At 45.8% G+C, this 26790-nt stretch overlaps 1 protein-coding gene across 10 annotated transcripts in view; it reads left to right on the forward strand.

Annotated features, from left to right (window-relative positions):
- Window positions 1-7006: 7006 nt before the first annotated feature.
- The window catches only part of pbx1a (pre-B-cell leukemia homeobox 1a), a 50219-nt gene continuing 30435 nt past the window's right edge, over window positions 7007-26790 (forward strand). The window contains exons 1-2 of one of the 10 annotated variants that reach the window (XM_081723130.1): window positions 7007-8041; window positions 9302-9375. In XM_081723130.1, coding sequence (XP_081579256.1) covers window positions 7857-8041; window positions 9302-9375 — 259 coding nt within the window. In that variant the 5' untranslated portion in view covers window positions 7007-7856. Of the gene's footprint in view, window positions 8042-9301; window positions 9376-11256; window positions 11983-15438; window positions 15632-26790 lie in introns of those variants that run through there. The other 9 variants (XM_081723126.1, XM_081723127.1, XM_081723128.1 and 6 more) reach the window with 9 other exon arrangements.

Consider the following 26790-nt stretch of genomic DNA (forward strand, 5'->3'; position numbering starts at 1 on the left):
CACACTTAAGACGACCAGAACCACTCTGTTGGACATTCGATGGAAACCCATTCCTTAATTGGGCCATTCTGGTCACTGTTATGCACATGTTTGTGTCTTCTACGTGTTGTAGTTCCGTGGTCTATGGCGGTGCGGTTAAGTAGAGACTAAAATTTATGTCTGAGTTTGGTGCAATTTAATTTTGACTTGAGAGTGAACACCGGTAATTTTATTGTTAGTTCAAGAATTTGATCCAGTATGATTTTGGGAGTTCATTTATCACTCAACAAGGGATATTTTCCTGTGTACAACTGAGAATAGTGCAGAATAGTATCATGACATTTATACTTGCTATATTTGCGTTGAGGCTGTTTGGCCTACGACCCCTTGACATTTCACTTTACAGTATGCTACACTGTCTTTGCTTGCAGGGAGAATCTTTATATGCTACGTAGACCCAAATGCGAAACCAACATGAAATACCTGAAAATCCGCACAGGGTGAAGTAAGTGGTGTCTTTAGAAGCGTATGGTTTTATTCTCTCATGCATATTCATTTCCCAAGTCTTTGAGCATGCATATTCATTTCCTCAACCTTCAAGACTACAGATTTGTCACATTTAGACAAATTTAGAATCTCTTCCCCATCATATATAAGCAGCACTCTGTGTAAGAGCATGTGCTATTCATTTCTTTTTTTCTAACCCTCTGTGCCTTACTCCTCTTTTCGAACCCCCCTGGCCCCAGTCTGTTACGACGCGCCTTTGTTCCTCCGTGCATTCAACCCATCTTTCCCCCAGGCTGGCCAGGTGAGGTGTCCGTGTGGAAGTGTGCGCGCGCGTGCGTGTGTGTATGTGTGTGTATTTGTGTCGCTGGGGACCGAGTGTGCATCCATGCCTGGACACGTGGCTTTGTCTGCTTCCTGGCAGTGTTCGCCACCCACCAGATGTTCACATATATTATCTTGCTCCTTCTGTGCCACATGTTCCAGGAGAAGCTTTCACGTTACCTTTTTCTGCCTGTGAGGAGCATCCCTATTGTCCTGGCACTGTTTGAACCCCTTTAACAATCCCAGTGACACGCTTTCACCCATTTGCAGGGCGGCTTTGCAGTCTCCGTCCTATGAGCCAGTGAGACTTTTGGTCGGCCGCGATAACAAGCACAAAACAAATTGGTCAGGGAGAGGTTGCTGAGATGACAAAGGGTTATGGCTGCAGTCGCATTTGAAGATGCACCTGCGCCTGCACACCTTGATCACATGTTTTGATTGACATCTTCCACGTATCGTGAGGTTTAATACACGATGCTCATTCACTGATATAATAATGAGCATCTCATGTTACAAAGGGAAATTGGGTACAGCTTTGGTATCACTTCACTGTGGGTTTTGCTCTACAAAAAAATAAGTGTGCACCAGCCCAACAAAACCAGAGGTGTCAAAAAGTTTTAGAACTTGTGAATTATATTTAGAAGCGATCGCATGAATAGCAGTGACACTGGTTTATAAGCTTTTCTTTAAATCTGGTGCCAGATTTTTGAAGATAATAATCAGTCTTGTTTATGTTTTTTAAAATGAAGAAACACACTGTCAGATAATGCGGTGCTGTTTTCACATTCCGCCAATCATTTCTCCCCAAATTTACACCTTGCGAATGAATATCAGCCAGGTAAGCGCTGATTTCACGTCCGAAGAGCCAGCTGTCATGACAGCTATGTGACACCCGTGCCATACAGCCCTCAGGCTTCAGACAGGAGAATGAACCTGGAAAATCCTGCAAACGGATGATGGTACATGTGCGTGCGTGCACACACACACACACACACACACACACACACACACACACACACACACACATACACACACACACACACACACACACACACACATACACACACACGCACACACACACACACACACACACACACACACATACACACACACACACACACACACACACACACATATGTACACACTCATATTCTCACACACACACACACACACACACACACACACACACACACACACAGTGACTAGCAGCAGCTGATGGCCAGGTGGAATTAGGGCAAGCTGTCTGCAGTGTCCACTTCCCCCGCAGTGACAGTTGTGTGGATACGCTGCCTCTCATTAAGACATGGGCGAGGGAGGGCCAGGATGCGGTGTGTGTGTGTGTGTGTGTGTGTGTGTGTGTGTGTGTGTGTTATTCACATTTATTAATTCAAATCTGAAGCCTGCCAGTCGATGGAGGGACACTTCTTCCCTGTCTGTCCGAGCGGAAGACGCACACGCCTGACACACCGATTCATTTGTCCTGTCATCGCTGGCAGTTGGATTTTCCCATAGCACTCCCATGAGGAGTCACACAGGATTTTGGAGAAGCAGGAAAGAAAATGGAAGGTGGTTAGAAAGAAAATGCACTGTGACGAGGAACAGCCTCTTTATTAATGCAAATTAGAATGGAAACATGCGGTGGAGAGCTCACGACTCCGGAAAATCTGGAATTTATTGCATTTTTTCTGTCATTCACTCCAGTCAAAATCTGCAGCATTTGTGTGAATGCTGTACGAGTTAATGCAACACTTAATTCATCACAGTGGCATTTACTGAGCTGATGTCCATCAGTGTAGCTGCATCAGACTTTCTTATACATGTATATGTGTAGACATGGTCAAGACAATCTGCTGAAGTTCTGAGCATAAGAATGGGGGAAGAAAGGTGGTTTAAGTGACTTTGACCATGGCATGGTTGTTGGTGCTAGACAGGCTCGTCTGAGTATTCCAGAAACTGCTGATCTACTGGGATTTTCACACACAACCATCCCTAGGATTTACAGAGAATGGTCTAAAAACAGAAAATATCCAGTGAGCCGCACTTTTCTGGGTGAAAAAACATGGCTTGTTGATACCAGAGTTCAGAGGAGAATAGCCAGACTGGTTCAAGCTGATAGAAAGGCAACAGTAACTCAAATAACTCCTCATTACATCCGAGATATGCAGAAGGGCATCACAACACTTCAGACCTTGAAGCAGATGGGCTACAGCAGCAGAAGACCACACCAGCAGCAAATCCAGCTACGAACAGGCAACTGAGGCTACAATTTATACTGGCTCACCAAAGTTAGACAATAGAATATTGGAAAAACATTACCTTGTCTGATGAGTCTCAATTTCTGCTGCGACATTCAAATGGTATGGGCAGAATTTGGCCTAAACAACATGAAAGCATGGATCCATCCTGCCCTGTAGATCAGGCTGGTGGCGGTGGTGTAATGGTGTGCGGGATATATTTCTGGCACACTCCGGGCCTCTCAATACCAATTGAGCATCGTTTAAACGCCACAGCCTACCTGAGAATTGTTGGTAACCATTATAACCTCTCTGAGGAATGTTTGCAGTACCTTGTTGAATATATGCCATGAAGAATTAAGGCATAATGGGGTCTGAATGAAAACTGGGGTAAACCAAGTAATAGTGAGGGGTACCTAATACAGTGGCTAGTGAACGGTGAGTATATATATATATGTGTGTGTGTGTGTGTGTGTGTGTGTGTGTGTGTGTGTGTGTTGTTTACATCACCTACTAGGCTGTATTTCCACCTACTATATTTGTGTTTGCATTTCTCTTTCCCTTCCTTTCTTTTTCTCTTCCTTTTTCTTTTTCCCTTCCTTTCTTTTTCCCTTCCTTTCTTCTCTCTGCTCTGGGTACACTGGAGTGCCAGGTCAGCAGATACCACGGCTGCTCCTGCTCTAAGTGGCCTTTTCCGTGTGTGTGAGGGGGGGTGTCCAAGGCTGATGCTGAGTGGCCTTCTAGTCGCATCCCCTTGACATTCTCTCTCTCCCTCCATACTCCCCTTGCTCTTTCTCTCTCTGCTTCCAGGCATCTTCCCACAGCCGTAAATGAGAATGCTCCCTGACGGGTACACCTCATCCCTCCCCCCCCAACCCCTGTCAGGGGAGGAGAGACTCATGTCCTCACGAGCACAGAGGGGGACTGACCACCTCACAGGGCTACAGGGCAGATTTTCAGAAATCTTGCCAGCACCAACTAAAACTGGCCCTGGTTTAAGCGGAACTAATACAGTTAGATGTCCGTCACTCTCTCGAAAAGCAGTCAAGTGCAGGCACCCCCGTATATGTGTCACGTGTGTGCAGGCTGGTCAAGTTCCATTACATGTTTTTGCACTAGAAAATGAGAGCACCACCATAACACACACACACACACACACACACATCCCTTCCTACATAATGAATAGCCAGCAAAGAAAGCTCCACTCTCCCTGCAAAGCCACGGGGGTCATCAAAGAAACGCTGAAAGTGCTGAGTCAAACGCTGTCCCATAACCCATTTGTGGCTCGATTAAACTTTAATCCCTCCATCTCCACATGAATACGCTGCTTAGGTGCGGCCTTGGTGCCTTCCAGAGCTGGACCGAGCTGGACCGGGCCTTCCCGCTACTGCCTGCTTCTTATTCCCATGCTTGGGAGAAACCAAGCCCCAGCCAGCTGAATATTTCATCAGGGCCTCTTGCAGAGAGAAGCCCTTGGACTGTTCAGCCATCCAGTGAATGCCCTGTATTGCTGTTTCTCTCTGCTCACTACTAATCAATAGATGATGTAAGGGGCTTGATCCCTGACTGTTGCAGTAAAGGTAATGCTAAATGGTTCAGCGAGGGCGATTAAAAATAACTGTAGCCGTGACTGAGATTCTTATAGATCTTGGTTGCAACTGGTTTGTTTCTGCACATAACCTAAAGTTTTCATTCTTCTTGTTGCTCCAGATGATGGTGTAGCTATCTGGACTGATGATGTATCTCTGTTTTTTTTTTTAAGGTGTGGGAAGAGTACCAAAAGAAAATAGATTTAAAAGACCAAACCAGATATTCCTTTTTAATTAATTATTTGTGGTGGACTAGATCTTCTGAATCAGAAATATGGACAAATAAGGGATAGAGGGAAGAGTGAGCGAGAGAGACAGACCGATGGTCAGATAGAGAGACAGACAGATGGACAGACAGAGAGACAGACAGATGGACAGACAGAGGGGAAGAGAAAGAGAGGAGAAGAAAAGAGGCAGGGTGTGAGCGTGAGGTGATTGTCCGCTCCCCAGTGCCTCAGCTCATGGAAAAATGTGCTCGATAGGAGTATGAGTATGCAGATCACATGTTGTTAGAGAGAAGGATTTAGATGAGCTAGCACAATCGTGAGTGAAACGCCTGAACTAGGGGTAGTGTTCTGTGGCAGCACAATGAGCTCCTCATGCCATTGGGAAACGAGAAATGCTGATCATGAAGAAAATCCGCCCTACTCAAAGTCCACACTCCTCATTTTCAGCCTCCCGCAAAAGAATGCCTGGGATGTCTGGAAGTGGGTCGTTATCAAAGGACGCACCTCAGGAACGCCGATTGGGCATCAGACTTGATGCTGCATCAATTTTTAAAGCGGGACTCAATTCAACTGTAGCTGGTACAAAGCGTTTTTGACTTCACGTATGGCTTTCCTCTAAAGCAATTCTCTCATATAGAAGTTAAGCCTGAAAAATACAAGCGCTTAATATTAATAGGTTTGCACACAAATATGCTGCACCCTTGGTTCTTTGTTCTGATTACAAAAAGGGCACAGATGGATTCCATCTCTTGGCACTTGTGGCCATTGCGGTGGAGTCTCTGTTATTGATAGGGCACAGTCTAAATGGTCTTACAGAGCAAAACTAGCACACATATATGTCTGTTCCACCCCAGTGGTCTTTGAATACTACACCACTGGACCATTTCCATGCGACTTACCAGTTCTGCCCTTGTTGTTAATCCTAATGAGATTTCTAAACAATCTAACCCTGGCTGTGACAGTAACTTTTTCCCGAACAGGATGGTGTTTCTGCCTTGTGCCATTCATTCTGAAACCCCAGTTTCTGTAGTAATGTGACACAGCCTCACTGTTAAAAATGAGAGTGTGTTAAAGTGGTAACAGTTGTGCAGACTTAAAAAGATGTTGCCATTATTTTATGTCAGATCTGTTGAATTTTACAGCTGTTTCATTTTTTCCCCCCAAAAAAACTATTCTGCCCCCTTCCTTACCTCTTTAAGGCTCAACATAAGATTGAATACATAATATACTTGATAATACAATCTGACATTTTTTTTCCCATCTTGTTACATATGCAATTTGTATTTTAATAACCATGTCCACATTCATTATATTTGAATACTATGCATTTAAGGTCAGCCTGTACACTCAAAAATATCAATATGATCTGTGGGGACAGATATTTTAAAAATAACTTATAAAATGTGATCGTGGTCATTAAATGAATGATAAAGATCTTAGCTGAAGCTCAATTATATAGTCAATGCTGGGTACAGTACTATCATTAGATAGTAGATATATTCACAATAAAATATATTTTATAGCCTACTTTAAAACATTATGCCATATTAAATATTACTTAATAATTATTGAACCCTACAAACATATGTAGTACATAGTAACACACACACACACATGCACACAAGACCTCCTGGGAAGGTCTGGACAAAGTGGTATAATTTATCTTATAAGAAATAATGGAAGGTAACACACCTCATATCATAATGATGAAGCCTCATATAAATGTTCAGAGGACCCAGACTCTCAGAATTTATAGTTTCATACTCTCCGAATATCCATTTCAGTAACAGATGTTCAAGCATGAGGACGGGATTTTTAATCTTTACTGGTCCATTCTCCAGCACCTGCAGCTAGTGTGGGACATTTCAGGAATGAATGTGGTTCCATATTAAAAGCCACAGGCTTTAACGCCATTAACTGGCTTGGCACAGCTATGCAAACTGCCTGTCTGATAAATCTGCTGAATTACAAAGAGCAGGCAAAAATAAATAAATAAATAAAACAGAATAGTATATATAGCCATTACTTATTTAATCTTATTTAATGATGTTGCTTGAATTACAGGATTGCAGGATATGCACTATGCATATTGTAGGATGTCTAATTGCCCTTCAAAAGGGGGATACATTACACAATAGTAATAATATCGTCCCACCAATTTTGTCACTCGATCTCACTTACTGGGAATTGACACGCTATCTAATGATTACCACTTGCAAAAAATCCAGAAGAATAAAATTGAAATGAAATAATTCATTGATAGCTTGACAGAATATGGAGGGCCTGTCCGTTTCGATGTGGAGTAGGACAGCGGAGCGGATCAGTTGCGTAAAGCACGATTATTTATTTCATCTTCAACCCCTATCCATCATGGTGTTGCCACCCTGTCCAGTCCCAGCGCTAACGCCGCATCTTAAAGCTGATTACTGCGACCCACCTACTATGGAATATGATTGACGTGTGTTGAAGAGTCGGGGTGGGACCAAACGCCGTCTTTGTCCAATCATGTGTCGTGGGCGGAGGCTGCGTTGCAAGCTCATGTAATGTGTCAGTTCAGAAACCTATGCGAAACAAAAGCAGTTCGCTCTTCACTTTTAGCGCGTCAAAAGCACGTCTTCCTTGTCTTAAACCCGTATCGGTCGTAAAGCTGTCGAAGAAACGAGGAGTTATCCTTCGCCATCGCGGCGAGTGCTGCTATTGCGCAGGATTAGCACCCCTATTTAAAGTTGTTTCTGTTCTCCTGCTCAGAGCAGGAGTGGCTTGCGCCTAAAGCGGCTGTTCAGATCAGATTTCACCCAAACCAGCTGTGAGGGAACCAACGACGAGGTTTGCCTTTTCTCCTTCTCTCCATGTCGTAAGCGAGCAGTGGGGATTGAAAAAGAAGGGGAGTGACGGGGAGAGTTCGGGAGAATCTGTAGGAATTTCCCGAGATATCAGTTCTTTCACTGAGAAGGAAAAAGTGTGAGTTTGTTGCACCGAGGTTGGAAACAACGCCAAGGATGGACGAACAACCCCGGTTGATGCACTCTCACGGAGTAGGCATGGCCGGACACCCCGGCCTGGCGCAGCATATGCAGGATGGCACGGGTGGGACGGACGGTGAGGGAAGAAAACAGGACATTGGAGACATATTACAGCAAATAATGACCATAACGGACCAAAGTCTGGACGAAGCACAGGCCAGGTAAACTAACTGGGTTTTCGAACGGTGTTCGTCGTTTTCAATACTCCGCGCACCGACGATTAATGTAAAACAATCAGCTGGTTAAAACGTTCAATTACACCCACTCGGAGCGCAACTACACCGAAGATAACGAGTCGCCTCACAATATCGCAAACTTCAGACTGCCCTCGTGTTTTACTAAGTCCATTGCAACTCTTTTTTTTTTTTTGCAACAGCCAGAACAACGGAGGATTGTAACGTATTTTCCATACTGTATGAAAAAAGGTTTCACTTCAAGTCAACACTCTTCATATAGACATGCACGCTTTCGATTTCCAATTGTTCTGCATCTTGCTGGTTACGAGTGAGAAGACGTTGATGATGCCGTAGACATAGCCTACATGTTGCGGATAGATTCACTTGCCTTCTAAATATAATTCCTTACCTTTTCTCCCAGCACTCACAGCAGTCAAATCAATAAATACACCCTCAAATAATCTAAATAAATTCAGGATCTGAATATAGGAAAGCAGTAAATTCACATTTTCATATTGTCATGCAATGTAATTACTTAGGGATAACACTGAACATGGCTATGATTAAAGTATGATCGAGATAATGTCCACCATGTTCTACTACTAATAGCATTTCGAAAAATATTAATATGACTGTCGCAAACTGCAGTGGTTTAGAATAACCATTTGATCTTGATATAAATCGTATACGTAAATGCATACCTATATCAAATATTTCATTCATGCGTTAGCTAGCTATAATAGCTTTGGATAAACAAATGTCGTCTGAGTCTCATAATTTAAAAAAGCTTAAAATAAAATGAAGTGAAAAAATGACGAACAATTAATAGGCTAAACAGGGTTGTGTGACAAGTGCTTCTCTGTGTTTAGGTTTCTGTAGATATCATTGAAACAATGTTATTACTTATAGATAGATATCTACTAAACACTAAGAGGGGAAAATATTGCGCTATATGTCTAAACGGTGATGGTCAGTTCTAGCTGTTGCTTACTGTTTGTCCTGTCATTGTTTTCATTCTTTCTTCAGGCATCAACAGCTGACCAAAACTATCGAAATTCTGCCATTCGATTTATTTTTATTCTGTATAATTGAATTGTATTTAATTGACAGGTTTGTGATATTCTCTATCACACATCAGCATCAGATCACACATAGTGGATCCTTTTTAAATATAAGTTCTTTTTTCGCAGATTTGACAGGCCACATTTACTAAAGATCTGATATTTACATTTTGTTTTTCTGCAGGAAACACGCACTGAATTGTCACAGGATGAAACCCGCTCTTTTCAATGTTTTGTGTGAAATTAAAGAAAAAACAGGTGAGTCCTTTTGTCTTTGTACACTGCAGACATTTAGTGAGCCCAGACAGTGGCATTCTAATTTAATTTCTCTATAGAGAAATATAGAGAACTCTATAGAGTTCACCTGTAAGTAACCATATTAAAATATGAATCTTTGAATACCAGAGGCAAAGTATTACTGAATGAGAATCATGATTTTAAAAATTGTTAAAGAGCAATACTGCATTTTGTAATAACAATTTATTAAATGACCTCTTCACATTTGCCCAAAGGTTGACTGGCATCATGTGGCACTGTTGCATAATTTATTTTTAATACACTTTACTATGTTTGTGGAAATTCTCTGATAAACATTATGGCTGTGATATGATATGATATATCACTATGATATTGCTTTAGGGAGCTTTGATTTGGTTGTGTTTTGTGTGATTGGTGGTTGTGTACATGGCGACATGTACATGTCAGAATATATACTTGATCTGTAATAATTGTTCATTTTTTCCTCTAGGCTTTTGGCAATAGTTTAGAATTTGTATTTGGTTTTCTCCAGCACTTTGGATGAAATGTATAAATCTTTGATCAGTTCAGTTATGAAAAGTCTGTGAGTGATGTACTTGGCAAAGCACTGCTTAGTGGGCCAGAAACGAAAGCCCTTTGCCGGTATTCTAGTGTTACTCCCAGCCGTGCCATGTACATCGCATACCTAGTGCTGACCAACCATGATTGACCAACTGGCATTGTACTCGAGGAGTGTTAAGGTGCTCAGCAGCACTGGGTGAGCAGCAGGTTGAATCAATGATGTCACATACTTCACACACGTGGAGGAGGATTTGCTGGCCTGGCCAGGTTTACAGTACTGCTGCCTGTCAGCTAAAATACCAGCCAAATTAGCTATTGACTGACTACACTGGAAAAGAGCAAAAGGAGTTACACTGCTGTAAAATGTGTAGCCATGAAAGATCATCCCCATTTTTTGCTCTGTAGCTTACACTGGATCGTGGCTCCTTCACTGTATATCCTGATCTCAATGCAGTGTTCATGAAGTAGTTTGTAGTACGGTTGGAACTTCACTTAGAGCTGCTTTGACAACAACCATGAGGCCTTCCAGACGCAGCGCTCAGTATCAATGCCACAGCACATTTCTTCAGCCACGGGGGCCTGCTTTACCTTGTTTGTGTCCGAGAGGCACTTTTTTCACCAAAAGACCCCAGCAATGTGAGCCCCCCCAGCAAATCAAGTGGGAACAAACAACAAATCAACCCCCCCCCCAAAAAAAAAACAAACAAAAACAAACCTGCCAACCCGGCACAATTCTGACCCAGTGAAGAAGGCTCATATGGCTTGTCAGGTTGGGTGTGAGGAGGGGGGCCCCTGAGGGGGGGTTCTCTCCACCTAACTTTTCCCCCCTCTGTCCTCTTGTTTAGCAAGGTCCACAGAAGAGTGCAAGAATTATGCCTGTCTCTTTTGAACTGCCTGGCGTCTCTCTGGGTTCACTCAGAGTTCGTTTCCAAGATGAAGAACAAAGTGACTTGGACCTCTTCCTGGCTTTTTTTCCCCCTCTTCTTCTTCTTCTTCTTCTTCTTCTTTCCTCCCTTCGCTCTTGCCTCCCTTCCCACACTTCCTGGCAACCAGTAACCTGCGGGGCTCTTGGACTGAGAGAGCGAGCCGTGTGAAAGCTCGCTGCTTTCTGAACGCTCTCGCCCCAAAAGTGATTGGCTGTGTAGGCCACACTGCTTACACCGGACGTGATCTTCTGCTCCGAGCTCCGTGCAAGAGACTTTTTGATTGTTTGTTTGTTGTTGCCATGGTGCTCTGTTTTCCATCTGTATTACATCTGTTTTACGTCTGTATTTCAGACTTCAGTGTGCATCAGGGTTAACGCCTCCTCCCCATGCACACAAGGAGAACACGCCCTCAAACAGAGGTTCTGGCGTTCGTGTTAATCCTGGGACACCTCAGTCATGGCACTACACTTGTCTTAGTCTCTCTAGGCTTCATTAGGTGCATCTGATCATCAAACATGAACACTACCTTCATTTGATTTGTGTCTGTATAAAAATATTGTCATATGGACCTGACTACTCCGAGGACCGGTGATACTAAAATTTATGGGTGTCCTCTTTTCTGTTTATACTGTATGAAGAAAAGTAGGGTGCTGTGGAAATCTGTGGATGGAAAATGAAGGTCTGGCATCTTTTTCAAACCATTTGATTTGGCCATACAGTTTGCCTGGGGGTTACTAAAATTATTCCACTACAGACAGGAAGAAGGAAGCCTCTTTAGTGTCAAATGTATCTGCATAGTCTAGATTGTTTTGTTTATGGCATTTTGTGCTTAAGAGCAGGCTTTTAGCATCTTAGCGATTGGAAGTCTTCACCCTTGACCCAAGAATTGCAAACGTGCTTATCATCACGCGCTCTCATGTTTTTTTTCTCTGTTGGACCGTTTTCTTTAACGGCGATTCAGTTAGGTTTAGACAGTTGCCCAGCTGTCAGTGGAGAAAGGCAACTCCCGAAATAGACACAAAGCGGAGTAATAAGGCGACGGTGTGCCCACCAACAGATTTAAGAGCCGCGTCCCATTGAGTCCTGCTGTATTCCTGACGGGAGTTTTATGAGTGACACGGTAGGTTTGTGTTTTTGGTTTTTTTTAACAAGCAGTTTGTACAGGATGTGTGTAGGTCTACTCTGCTTTAGAATACGGAAGGTTCCTTGCCAACGACAAGCTGTATGCCGTATGTTTCAGAATTAGCTGGGGGGGGGGGGCTCAGTTCCCTCTCCGCTTAATGCAGGGCTGTAATTTCACAGTGCGCAGACAGACGCTACTAAAAATCCGCCTGCACTGCCGACCAAGAAAATGGCTCAAACCTCCACCATGACATTTGCTGCAAAATGTGCTGAGTGCAGCTTGCCTAAACAAGAACAGCCACCAGTTTTCTGGTTTTGTCAGGTTATTTTTAATATTTCTTCCCCTCTCTCTCCCTCCTCTTTTTGACCAATCAAGAGCCAGCCTGTTTCGGGCAGTTTTACATTGTCACTGCCGTGTAGAGGGCCTGGTTATTAAAAATCCATAGCCGGTCGAGTTTCAATGAGACTGCCTTGGCCTTCATAACAGCCTGTGGAGGTCGCCGGGCTGGCAGCCCCACTAAGTCCTCGGGCCTTTTTATATAAATTTGGCCAGCCATCTCATGTTTTAACCAATCGGTGAATGGCATCTTTCCCCAGGCCAGCTGGGACTCCGCCCCCTGCCATGGGGGTGATGCGTCGACATGGCCCCCTCGTCACGCAGCGCTCCTGAACCCCTGACCCCGTCATGTATTTTCACACGCCACCCGGCTGAATGAACACGACGCAGGCCACCGAACACACGCGCGAACCCACTCAGAATGGGCTGCAGTGGACGCTGGGGGGCAATGGATGGGGAAGGATGGGGGGGGGGGGTACATGAGTGCTAAGGCTTGTTTCGATTATTTTGACAGAGGGGCTGTGTATTTGGATGTGGTCTGTGCTTACGGGAACATGCATGGGCATATTATGAGTCTGTGTGCGTGTGTGTGTGTGTGTGTGTGTGTGTGTGTGTGTGTGTGTATGTGGGTCCATGGAACTGTTCCAGATGGTTAGGCTGGCATATACAGAGTCTGGGTATAACAAGGCAGACATTAATGTCTGTGTTTGTGTGGGTATCGAATTTCTGCCTGTTCTCCCTTTCTTACAACAAAAGAAAGTAACACATTATATGCAGTTTAGCTATAGTGCTTAAGGTTTTTTTTTTTAAAAGAACCTTTTGTTTTTGATCATCTGTTGTAAAATGATTTAAATTAAAAGTATTTGAGGTTTCTGGCTCCATATCCCACAATATTTAGAAACCTCTCTCGTGTGTTGCTGGGTTCATGCTAAGTTGTTGTTTTTAATAAAAAAAAATTATGTACGCTTGGAATCCATTACTAGTTTACATATCATATACCAAATTTGATAATGTTTACTCACACAAACGAACCAGCTATATGTATACCACACTCAAGGAGAACGGGCAGCTGTCTAATTATTCGGCCTAGTTATTGTATTATAAGAAAAATAGTATTACCAATACTAATAATGCTATTAGCAATTAATATGTATTCATTACTGTCTTCAGAAAACTTTCAAAAAGGTGTTATGTGAACATTGTGTGTGGCAGGTAACATCTGACTAATAGCTACAGATGACTTTGTGCAAATAATATTGACAGGCAAACTCTAAGACACCCGTGAAAAGAACCGATCAATATTTTCACACAAATGCCTAGCTGACGTGTACTGATGCAAAGGAAGGTGTGAGTGAGTGAGAGAGAGAGAGAGAGAGAGAGAGAGAGAGAGAGAGAAAGAAAGCGAGAGAGCTAATTGGAATTGCGTGTTTAGGCCTATATAGACATGTATATGAACGTTTATGCATGCAAAAGGATAGACTGTATATTAACTAATAAGAATTGTCTAGGCCTGGCGATCTCGCCACAAAACGAAAGTGGAAATGTGAAATAATGTGTGTTTGCTATGACTCATAGACATGCCTATCACGAAGTGGTTCTTGCTAGCGTTTTTTAAACTTGTTTTTTAATACTTTTTTTTTTCCGGCCACCAATTTTGCATCAGGATGTCAGTTGGCAGTATAGTGCCTACTTAAAGATAAGCTCACAGTAAATGCCAGCCGTCAACAAGAAGCTAAGGCTACTCACTTACCCTAACAAGCGCCAGCTTCACGTTTTTCCTGAGTACACTACGCGGAAACCGTGTAACCACGTCCTTGCTTGTATTTCTTGTCAAGTGAGTGACAGAACCTTGTATCTGTTCCACCCACGTGTCAAGTTTAGTGATTCACAATCTTTAGCTAGCTTGGACAGACCAACTCTTCCATCATTCACGTCGTTACTCCAAACATCTGGCCATCTAGCTATGACGTCAGTGCGAAACAGGACAACACATACAGTATATGCGCAACTTGATACTTATTTGAAATAAACAGCCTTTCTTATTTGTTTCCATTCAGATATTCAGAGGCGCGAATAAACGTTAATCCAAGGGTCCAAGCAACAAAGCTCTTCACTCGCGTGTTAACGTGGCGTCTGTCGTTTTGTCAGGGAGCGAGAAGAAAGGGTACATCGCATCGGAGAGCGGAGCTCGCTGCCGGTAGGCGCTGCGCCCCTCTCCTTCTCCGCCGTTCGATTCGGGAGCTGCTCGCTAATCCCCGCTCGGCCCCCCGCCCGGTGAAGCGGACGCGCCTCGGCGCGCCTTCCTCCGACCGGCTCAGCTTCGAGTCGAAGCTCGCTCGCCCGCTCGCAATTAGAGCGCCTCATAAATTATGCAAATGATGACTGGCGTAATTGAGACATGTTAATCATGTTTTAAGAGCCTAATTACAGAAATGCATAACGGAGGTGGGAGGCTGTAATTAGCACTGATAACAGGGCGGCCCGCGCCAGGAGCTGAGCGGGTGTGTGGCGAGGTCGGTTTGTCCTGCTCGCTGGTCGTCAGTACAGGGCATAAAACCAGTTCTCAAACTCGCAGGTTAATAAAAGTCCGGTTGTGCGGGTCGCAATGTAAGGTCTATTCAAATCCAATATTTCTTCTTATTGAAAGGTAATCTTGTTTAGTGACCCTTGTTAAGTGGCGGTATGATGCTGCAGTTATTAGCCCAGGATGTGCATGAGTGGACACACTTGTGTTTTATTTGTTACTGCTGATGAAACTTGCAGATTGCAATACATATAATGTATATAATGCTTATTTTCAAAGCAAAGCCCCTAGAGGTTTTGCTTTAATGTACTGTGGTCCATGTTCATGTCTGTATCTAATGTGTCTAAAATAGTGGCATTGATATCAGTAAACACAAACCAGGATATATGGTTTATTCACAGTGGCCCAGGGCCCAGAGAATGCTAGTGCATCATTGGGTTCGACTGGTGTTTGGATAAAAAATGAAATGAAAACAGGTGAAATATTGAGCGGATGGCTTGTTCGTCATGTGTTTTTTGGCCATATCTCTTCTGCTGTGTGTGTGTGTGTGTCTCTCTCTCTCTCTCTCTCTCTCTCTCTCTCTCTCTCTCTCCCTCTCTCTCTCTCTCTCTCTCTCCCTTGCTCTCTCTGTCTCTTCCTTTATCTCTCTCTTTCCCCCAGTGTGTTATTGTAAATGGTCATCTAGAGGAGACTGTTTATTCGAAGGGCATCACAACACTGCATTTTAATCATCCAGTACACAGAGAGAGACTTCGGTTTACACGGCCAACTAAACACTATCACCAGGTTTGTAAGCTCTCACTGCATTATTTCAGTCACGATATAAAAGGCAGTCCATCGTTCATCACGGCCGTGGTAATCGCAGGTTTAGCTGCTGTTTTTTAAATACCGCCTAATGAGGTAGTGAGAGTTATGCTACCATATTTTCTTGGGAAAACCGAGTGCATCTAACTGCATGCAGAGGAAGCTTGGAGCACTCTCCAATTTGGTTATCTGATGCAGGAACTAATATCTTCCATTCTGCACACTGTTGCTTTGTTCATAGTCGTCTGACTCGTATCATATTCAGAGCCATTATAGGAAAAAAAACTCTCGCCTCACTTATCAGACTAAAAATCGCTTCAGAGAGGAAATTATAAACGGGAGTGTTTTTTTTTTCCCCCTTCTTTGTCTGATATTAGTGAGTGGTGCTGTTAGTGGGCCACAGAAGAAAAGAGGGGGGAATTGGGGGGTAAAGGGGGGAAAGAAACTGAATTAGTGTAAAAGGCTTTGTAGATAATGTTGTCTTGGAGGAGCCTTGTGTAAACAGAGCAGCCAGTGGCATGCTGTAATGCATATACATAAGAACAGCTGGAACATACCCCACCCCACACCTCCAGGGTCTAGCCTGCCAAATACTCCATGTTAAAACCCTATTTTCAATTTATTCACTTCCAGACGTAGCTTAAGTGTAAAATATGTAAAGACAGCACTACTTTCAGCTGTGGTTGCCATACCAACACCCCCGGAGTTCATTTAGCGTAATTCAGGGCTGAGATCGGCCTCACTCCATGCACCCCCGCTGTTTTGATTTCAACGACAGCAGCAGCAGCGGCGGCGATTGAGAAAGAGCCGCCGCTCTCGCGTCTCTTGCCGCTCTCTGCGCGGGCACGTGGCGGCCTCCCAGCCTGACGTAGTAAAAAAAAAAAATGACACAAATTAATGTGCGCTACTTAAAGCAGGCCAAGATTAATGGCCGTCTATCGCAGCGGTTTAGGAGCACTGTCAGTCGACGCTCGCTCGTCCGATGGAATCAGCACTGAGAAACATTTGTTCTGCCTCTCACCTGGTGCGTGAACAGAGACACACACACACACACACACACACACACACACACACACACACACACACAAACATTCACAGGAGTTTGTCCCCTCTCAGACAAAAAGTGTGTGACTAACATGTTGCATGTAATACAGACCATTATAATATCTCAGAATAATGGTGTCATGATAATATATTAAATCCAGTATTAAATGTGTATTGCTGTGTGTGGGTGTGTGCCAGTGGCAGGGGAAGAGGTTGGATATTTTAGCATGATCAGATGTTCCCCATGCCTTGGCCAGGTAGCACTGAGCCAGGTAATCCATAGTCTTTTATGCCTTTCTCCAAATGGTAGGCGGAGCAGTGTTTGAGGATTTGGTCCATAGCCTTAGTGCATTAGCAGGTAGAACATGTTCCTAATGCAGATGAATGGAATGATGCTGGCGTGAAGAGGCCTGTATCATACCACTCCAAGCCGGCGGTCAGTAGGGGGGAAGCTGCTTCGCTGGTGGGGGAGGGGGGGGGGGTTGCTACATGAAGGAAACATGGCACTGTGGAGTTCCCACCCCCATCATAGAATATTCAAATGTATGGTAATGAGACCAGCATCAGCGTGGGAAACAAAAGCCTTCCTAAGCTACACACATGAGCGTTTGTGTGTTTTTGTTTGGGACTGTGTGAAAGATAGCAAGGAAAGAGGAAGGGAAAGAGGGGAATGCTGAATTAAACCACCTCTCTAAAGCCTTCTTGGCAGTGCTTTGCATAAAAAACATAAAAGCAAAACTCTGATTTGCTGTTTGACAACCCTTATCAACATTTCAGCACTCCTGGATGTGAATATCATTTGAATACTATTTATTCCCACAGCATCTTTTGCAAGCGTAAACCCTTGCGTCATCCTCCACACTTTTAAGCAGCCTCGAGCACCGCCTCGCATGCGTGACATGCACGCATGCATTGCCACAGCGATCAGAGTGGAGAGCTATAATCGGGGCGGAGCGAGACGGGACAGGTTGAGGAGGAGAGGAGGAGGAGGAGGAGGAAGAGGGGGGCCCAGACCACGCCCCGTCAGCTTGGCCAGCAAGAGGGCAGGTAGCTCTTAGCCCAGAGGGGTGAGGGGCAGTGAGGTCGACGAGCACGCCGGCGCCTGGCAGCGGCGGACGCAGCCACAGGCCTGCCGTAACTCTCCCACCCCCCATCCCCCACAGGCGATGCGGGAAGCTTAATCGAGGGGAAACAGTGAAGGCGAGGCTTCGTGTGGCGAGCTGCTCACCGTGATCTCACTGGAGCCAGACGAGCAGCCAGCAGAGGCGAAGGGAGCTCATTTCCCAAAGAATTCATTGATTTTTATGCATATTGCATAGATAGGATATTACATGGCCTATCTGTTTATTGTTGTTTTGCTTTATTTATTGCACAGAACCAACCAAAATCGCATTCATTCTGATACGTCAGTCATTACAACGCGTAGTTTCCACAAGGCAATACAGGTAATATTCTGCGCTGTAATTTTGTCTGTCTCCGCAGGCGGCAGTTTGCGACTTACAAAAAAAAAAAAGAAAAACCCCCAACAAAAAAGCACCGTTTGGCGGAGCTGACCTCGAAAGCCGCCGGCTGCAAGACAGACGCGCAACCTTTAGCTAATCGCATGTTTGCTCATGTAGTACGCCTCCGCTCAGGCAAGGCGCACGCGCACACACTGGGCTGTCTGTCCTCTGGTGTTCCTCCTTCTGTCCCTGTCTGTTTGCCAGCTTGCCTTTGGCATTGTTAGTTATGGACAGTTAACTCCAATTGCTATTCTATTAATGAGTGCCATTTTCCCATTTTTGTTGTTGTTCTTCTTTTTTTTTCTTGCCTTCTGCATAATCAGCGTTGTTCTGCTGTGTCCTACATAACCGCATTTGGCCTGCCTGGTGTCTGGGCCTTCCGTTTGGCAGGGGGGAGGTTGGAGTCGGACTCGCTTCTATCAGCTGTGTTTGTGTGCGTGTGTGTGTTTGTGTGTGTTTGTGTGTGTGTGTGCTCGAGCATTCGTGCATGTGTGTGTGTGAGACTGGGGAGGAAGGGGATTGTTTTAGTGATATATTACATCAAGCCGCCCGCCAGAAAAAAAAAGAAGCAGAGCCTTGTGAAGGCGCGTGCTGCCGTGTTTACCGCGACCTCCTGCCACTTCACCGCAGTCGCTGCGGGCTTCTCGGGCGGTGGTCCGCCGCCACGTCAGCGCGGGAGGTCTGAGAGCTCAGCCCCAGCATGTCCCTTTCGGGGACGTGCGTACACTGTCTGTCCAGGCGTTGCTGTTTTTATCTGAGCGGATAAAGCAAATGCTTTAAATTTGCTGCCAAAACTACATTCGAGGTGTGATCGGCATGTCTTTCCAGCTAAGTTTGAGTAAAAGACCCTGATATTATCCTGTTCAGCAAATTGAAGGGCTCCTGGAGGAATACTGATAATTGTAGAGTGTGTAGAGAGATTGCAAAAATCGGACCAAATTAAAAACGTCATTATTTCCATTGGTGCCTTTGCTGCCTGAAGTTCTGACTGCGTCCAGATTCCAGTTCAGTCTCTAGTTGCAGCCTGTCTTTCTGCAAAAAAAACCTTTGATATACCTTTACCTTTGTCTTTGATACTCGGCACAGACAACCAGTACAAAGAAAGACTGGCACTAAAATTGGGGAGATTACAAAGAACGCGGGCCTCTGTTAAAGCGCTACCTGAAAATCACTGTCCAGATCATGAAATCCGTTTATTGGACATAAAGATTTAAACATGTTCCCTATTAAGGGGGACCTTCAGCTCTAACCATGCGCGTTTAGGTCAGGCGGGCATCTCGGGTCAGTGCTGCAGTGGCATCGGTGCCGTCACCTAACGGCACGCCAGATGGCCCGCCTCAGCCGCGCACGCTCCTTTCCCTCGGCTCCGTGGCGGGCGTCATTGCCGACACCAAACACCCCCCCCCCGATAAGGAGCTATTGATGAGTTGATAGGGTGTGAGGCAGTGGCGAGATAAAGGCGTGCAGGTTAAGAGCTGCGAGGATAGTTTAACCTTGATATAAGAGTTGTTTCGGCGAGCCTGATTCAGCCCCATCCATCTTCATCCATCAGGGCCCTGCTGAAGTATGCAAATGACCGTGGCGGATGGGAGCACGCGCCCGTTAAATGGACCGTTTCGAATGTGCGGTGTACCGCGCTGACAGGGCCGCACTACTTACTGTCTTCACTGATATCTCCCAGTCTCCAACCCCCCCCCCCCCCACACCACTACACACACAGATCCTCAGGCATACACATCCAAGATTCTTCTGTTATACCACTAGGGAGATGTATAGACCAGGAGCAGAAATCAGGAAGAAAATTAATATCAGTGTGAACCTCCCGCTATGTTCCATATTTTTGTTATATTTATGCGTCAGCATAAAAGGAGAAGCAGAGGTTGTTACCTACCAATTTATCATTTTTCTTTCGACTTTCCAACTGTCTGTTGAGTGTATTGTGTTTATATATTTGGGGTGTGTGTGTGTGTGTGTGTGTGTGTGTGTGGGTGTGTGTGTGTGTGAGATTTATGAGGATGAGCTGCTGGAGGGAGAGGAGAATATTTGTGTGAGTGCTCCCGGTCTGACACAGTGTGTGTTGGCATGTTCATATGTTTATTATCGCATGGTACTCCTACTAGTAGCTGTTGGAGGAAAATGTCTATTTATGAAGGTAATTGGCGGCATGAGGAACGGTTCTAATTACAGTGTTTACAGTTTGAAAATGGATTAACAATATATTACTTGATGCCTGTGGTCCTGTAAACATACCAGAGTGAAGACAACGAAGTGTAAAAGCTGTTTTTAACATGCCATCCAAATGAACTATTTTGTGATTCTGTGTATTTTGTCGGTTAAAAACAGCTCATTACAACTGTAATGGCATGTCATGATTTGTTATAAACACTGAAGCCTTGTTGCAATACAGTTCAGCTTTTGTTGTTATGGAGCTAAAAACCGACCTTTGTAGAACAGGCTTTGCTATAGTATGTAAGGGTAAAGTATTTTATTACTTTCTTTCACGTTCCTGTGAGATTTGACTTCATTTTGCCACCATTTGTCCATTTTTTTTTTGTCGTCATTTTAATCCACTGAATATAGAGCAGAAACCACATTATCGTCCTCTTTCACCAGCTGTCAATCACACCATTGTCCAACCCACTTAGCCTCTAAACCGCAGGCCTATTGGGTGAGCTGCTGACTGACAGCTCTTAAAACCCATCAGGCATCGAGAAGCATCCATCTTAGCATGTGGGGGTGGGGGTGGGGGGATAACAGGCATAACAAGCCTGGGAAGCTGGCCATGTTGCCCTAACCACAATTGGCCTTCATGTAAAAAAGCCCATTAACATTAATGAAGTATGCCTTTAAGAGTGCTCCCGCCATCAAACCGAGGTGGAATTTATGAGACAGTCGGGGCTGCCGTTAAACAGCATGATTCACGGCAGCTCAGTCCAGGAAGGGACGGCTCTCTCAGTGCCTCTGAACGCCCCCCGTTACCACCGCCCTGACTGACACGTCCGCACCAACATATGAGGAAAAAATCATCTTTTTCTGACTCCTCCAGTTTCTCAGAAAGTTTGTACATTTTTTTTAAATTTTAGTTTTTTTGGTTTTTTTTAAACTTGAAGAACTTTTTTTTTTTTTTTTACGAAAAACTTCAGGGTCCACTTCAAGAGAAAAACACAGCAAGAGCAAAAACAATTTTTTACATTAACGCTCCGTTTCATCTCTGTTGATAAATTTCTTTAAAGCCTTTTTCATATATTAAACAATAATGGAGCAGCCTTAAATATCCTTCCACAAATGGTAGTACCATGTGGATTAAATAGTGTTTGCCATCATACCTAGCTTCAAGTGTCTGCTCAAGTGTCTGAGTTTGGTCGGCTGTGCGTTCGGCTGTGCGTGACTTTAGACAATGAGCGTAGCCGTGGAGATATCGGTAGCTCTGACCCACACAGGAATTTTGTTACTGTAAGGTCTCATGCAGGTCTCACACAGACACTGTGGCCAATGCTGTTGCGCTCTGTACACTCTGACCGCCTCAGCAATTAGCCACTTAATCACTCCCTGACAGTCTGCCCACCTCGTTAAAGGGGCAGGTGACAGGGGTCGCCGTAGCATCACACATCACCGTCTAGCAAAGACGAGCTAATTGGCTTGAAAGCAGAGCTCCCTTTTCCACTGTCGGCAGGCGATTAAACCAACAGCCTGAAATGGGCCGGCGTTGAACCTCCAGTGCCTTGCGGTGTTTCCGCTGCTTCCCTATATCGTGTCTCCTTCTCCCTCCCACCTTCTCTCTCTTTTCTCATCTCCCCCCATTTCTCTCTTCTCTTCTCGGTTTTGAGCTCTAGTGCGCTGCATTCCTGGTGCCCCCCAAACCTCAGAAGTCATTACTGGATGTGTTGGGTGTAGGAGTGGACCCTGCGGTTATCCACCTAATGAATTCTGCCTAGTTGCCCCTGCACCGAGTTCCCCATCCCCTTACAAAATGTAAGGTGTGATGTCTGTGTGCGCGCATGCACACGTGTGTGTGTGTGTGTGTGTGTGTGTGTGTGTGTCTTTGCTGACTTCGTTCAGACAAATCTGATTTATTTTCAACATAGAGGGTCCAAATGCTAACATACCATGTTTGGGGCCTGTAGCTCTACTTAAAGTGGAAAATGGAGTTTACAGTCAGCCAGGTTTAGCCTCAGGTTAGCCTGCCCTCCCCTTTGGAATTCATTATGAGGAAAAAATGATCTCTTAAATGAAGGTTGTCACATTAAGACATCATAAAGTTTGAATTTGTAAAATAAGTGTCTGAATGAAACACTAACTAAGTTTCGTAAATATAAATATTATTTATGACTGCAAAGATTTTGGTTTATTTGAAAAAGCGGCTTGAAAATTTTGCAGCTTTTTGGTGGCATTCAGCTGGCGTAGCTGCCATGTTGCCTGTTTAAAACCGTATTTCTCATTCTCTCTGTCACTTTCTCTCCATCTCTCTCCGTCTCTCCCTCTCTCTCTTACTCTCTGTGCAGACTGGGGTTTTCTTTGGCAAGCGCAGACCTCAGCTCGTTAGTGTGAAAGAATGCACCACCTTAATTAATGATATGTAAATATCTTTCAATGGGCCACATTTGCATATTAAGAGAGATTTGCAGAATCTGTGGAGTAATATATTTTAATTAGGGATTAATTAGAAATAATGGGAATTTCATTTGGCTTGGCAGGTTGGGTTCAGAATGAAGTGTGTTCCTGGCGCACCACCCAAGCCACCGCAAACAGAGGCCCAGGTCTCTCTCTCTCTCTCTCTCTCTCTCTCTCTCTCTCTCTCTCTCTCTCTCTCTCTCTCTCTCTCTCTCCGTCTCTTTTTTTATCACTTCCTCGCTCTGCTTCTTTCCTTTTCCCGCTCACTATCTCCCTGCCTGTCTCTCTTCCCTCTCTCTTGCCTCTCACATTTGAGTTTTTCTTGCCCACACACTCTGTCTCCTTTCCTCCTTAACCCTGGTCTGGTTGCGCGTTTTCTTTTTAACCTCCCTGCATCTCCCTCGGTCTCACGCGTGTTCTCTACTCTCCCTTCTCCTCTGCTCCCACCTCAAGCCGGCAGAGTGGGGTTTGAGCTTCGCAGAGTGGCCCTGCCGCATGTAGGAGAATGACACTGTCTGATCCGAGAATGACACTGGACTCCTCGGCTTTCTGGTTTCTAGTGGCGTTCGCCCTGTTCGGTGTTTCTCCCTCTCTCTCGCTTTTGCGCGCTTTCCTGCCTTTTCCCTCCTCTCCCTTCCTGCTCACCCAGCCTTCGACTCCTGCTCCCGTTCAAGCTCCCCTCAGGCATGGAACAACGGTCGCGTATGCGGTTATGTTTATGGGCCGCCATTAAGGCCGCTGCGCCGTTCAAGGGTGGAACTGCTCCAGCAGGAGAGCTGCTGTCAGGGCTCCTCTGCATGGACCCGCCCACTCTAAAACTGCCACCCAGTCACCAGTGAAGGCTCCACCCCCTCTTTTCCACGTTTCCGGCAGCGGGCTGCTGGGAGCAGGGTCCGAGGCAGGGGCTTCACCGAAGGGGGTTTTCAACAAGTAGTGCTCCATAACGCTTCTGAAAGATCATTATAACATAGCCATTGCAGTCTAATGAGGTAATAATGAGGCATATTGTCGGCGGAAGCCACAGAGGCCCCCGTGCGGCGCGTCTCTCCGCCGAATCGGTAGTGCTGTTGCCGAGCGTGATCTGATGTCGGCATGTATGTGGGCTCCACGTGAGGACATCGTTAGTCTGCAGCGCAGCTGAACATGCACGCACTTTGCACACACACGCTCTGCCTTTCCCTCTGACACTAAAGACCCCTCCCCGAGAGAGCAGCATGCGATGGCTGTCGTCATGGAGGCAGGCTCTACGTGCGCGTGTATGTGTGTGTTGGGATCATCAGTGCATTTGTTCGGCCTCTGCCTGTGTGATCTCGGCACTGCAGATAAGAAAGCCCCACCCCCACACCAGCTCACTCCATCAGCTGTGTGTGCGTCTGTGTGTGCGTCTGTGTGTGCGTCTGTGTGTGCGTCTGCGCTCACGCGCATCCTTCAAAGCCATTTCTACAGCCTCCCCAGCACTTCTCCTCAGCTCTGAGATGCGTATGCCCCGCGTAACGTCCTGTCCCTACACCACTATTGCCTAGTTCGTTAGGTTTCCCTCAGAAGTGGCATTTTCAGTTTTCTCCAGTTGGAGGCGCTATGAAGCCCACTCCGCACACATCATCTCCCCTTTATTGGAAACCTGGCAGCATTTCTTCAGCTTTATCTGCTTGGCTTACTATATGCAGACCCACTGAGTCTGTCTACCCCCTTACCCCCCCTCTCTCTCATTGTCTCTCCTCCCCTTCTTCTCCTTTGTGTATGTATACAGTTGCGCCAGGGTGCTGATATTATTGATCCAGATCTTCAGAATTCATTACGCCGCCTGCGTTGTTTTTTTATCCACAGTGCCGGAGCTTGCGCTGCTCATGCCTTCTGCGCACATTATTCCACCATTATTCCCACAATGCCGCCTTATCTGCACCATTCCGCCCTGCACCATTCCGCCCGGAGACCTGCCATCTTCAGGCACTGTGCGGGGATTTGATGGGCGAGATATCTCAGGCCTGGAGGATAGGAGGGGTGTGGGGTGTGTGTGTATGTGTGTGTGTTGGGGGGGAGGGCTGTGTTGAACAGCGTCCAGCACAAACACTGCCCCCCCACCCACCCACCCACCAGAGCGAGCTCATCGGCCTGCCCCCTTTTCAACCTTTCACTTCACCCCCTAATGAGAATCTGCCTAATTATCCTAGCGGACGGGAAGCTGCAGCGGTCTGTGTGGGCCCGCCCCGACCCTGTTCAGCACTCCAGGACGCGACCTTCATGCCGATGCAAGCGGATCGATGGCTCAGGCCCCGCCCTTTATGCACTGCCGTCCAAACTCCCAAGGCTGCGACTGTTTAAACGTACACGGAGGCAAGCGCATATAAACGAAAAGACCCTCCCCTGGAGGGAGGGGGCGGGACTTTACCAGGCCAACCTCGGGAAATGATCCTCCCCTTAGGGTTCGCCTGTCGTTTGCGTGCGGATTCATTTCCATGTCGATACTGTGTCCTTGAACACAAGCTCATTGCAGGATCTTTAATGTGTTTAGCCCCGCTAAGCTTTGTTGGGGAGCTAATCCTTTTTAGGACACCATCCACCTCTCTGTCTCAGCATTTCCCACAAATCCTCCACAAACCCAGCAGAACAAAGAGACCTGCAAAGGCTGCACTCAGTCCTTTATGTTTCTTTTATCTCTCTCTTTACCTCTTTTAACCTCTCTCCTTTCTCCCCCTCTCTTTCTCTGTCTTTCTGTCCCGCCCTCTTTCTCTCCGTTACCCTTTCTTTCCTCATTCTTTCTCTCTCTCTCCTGCTCCCCCCCCATCCCTCTCTCCCCGCCTTAAGGCCAGTATCCACTCTGAATTTGCACGTCCATCGATTTGATTCAGCAACATTAATGTCAAGCCCTCGCACGTCCTGTCAAACCCGAACACCAAACCGCGCTTTCTGCTCTCCGGTGGCAAGTTCCTAGCACCTTCCTCCTCCTTCCACCCCTCCCTCTCGCCCGCCTCTCACTGCTCCCCACTTCGGGGGGTGGATATATTAGATATAACCAATTCAATTTTATGCAGCTAGGACAGACTCCCCGGGGGACGTAAATACACACATTTTTAATACACTCCACACCAAGAAAAAGGCCCATCCAGTGTTGCTGCAGGCAGCACCAGGCTCCCCTCACACTCAATTATTAATGTAACGACCCTGCGACTTAATTAAATAATAAAGACAGGGCGGACTAGCGAAGGAATGGAATGGAGACAGCTCATGTATATTAGAGCAGGCAGCACCCACAGACACGGTGCTCGGTGGTGAGGAAACGAAGGTACATAAACAAATAAACCTTGCGTTCTGAAGACTGGAGGCTCACCACGCCCCTTTTTGGCGGAGACGAATGATTCGACGAGGGGGCTCGCCACACCCTCCTCGCCAGAGCCAAGTGATTCGATGAAGGGGCTCACCACGCCCCCGACTCACCAGAGCCGAATGGTTCCATATGCATACACCAGTAATGGATATGAGCTCCCACATTTAAGTGGGGCGTGTCCTCTCGGGGACGTGGGTGGGTCATCAGAGGACCGTGTCCAGTGGGCCAAGAGCGACGAGACCAGAGGCCGAGCAATCCCGCTGCAGCTGGAGCTAGTGACGGCCAGGGTCGCCAGAAAGATGATGGGTGACGTCTGATCTAATTCAAAGACAGTAAACACAGCGCAAAATAAAGCGGCCTGTTTACCACCCTAATACTAGATGTCATCCAGCTAGTTTATTGGTTGATGTTGGACTCATCCCCTAGAGTAACGCCCCCTAGAGCTTTTCATTTAAACTTTGTTTATAGATTACTGCGCTTGAAAAGCTGTCTGTGGAGCAACCGATCATAACGACAGTCAAGAGTGCATGGCCAGTAATGGCGATATGAGCATTCCTCAGAGTGCAGGCCGGGACCTTGGGTCAAGGGTCAGCAAATAAAACCAGGAAACCAGTACATCTGTGCTCAGCCAGACAACCCATTCCAGCCTAAAGTAACTC

This window comes from Electrophorus electricus, chromosome 11 (genome assembly GCF_041902795.1).
Source record: "Electrophorus electricus isolate QZ-2024a chromosome 11, ASM4190279v1, whole genome shotgun sequence".
Classification (NCBI taxonomy): domain Eukaryota; kingdom Metazoa; phylum Chordata; class Actinopteri; order Gymnotiformes; family Gymnotidae; genus Electrophorus; species Electrophorus electricus.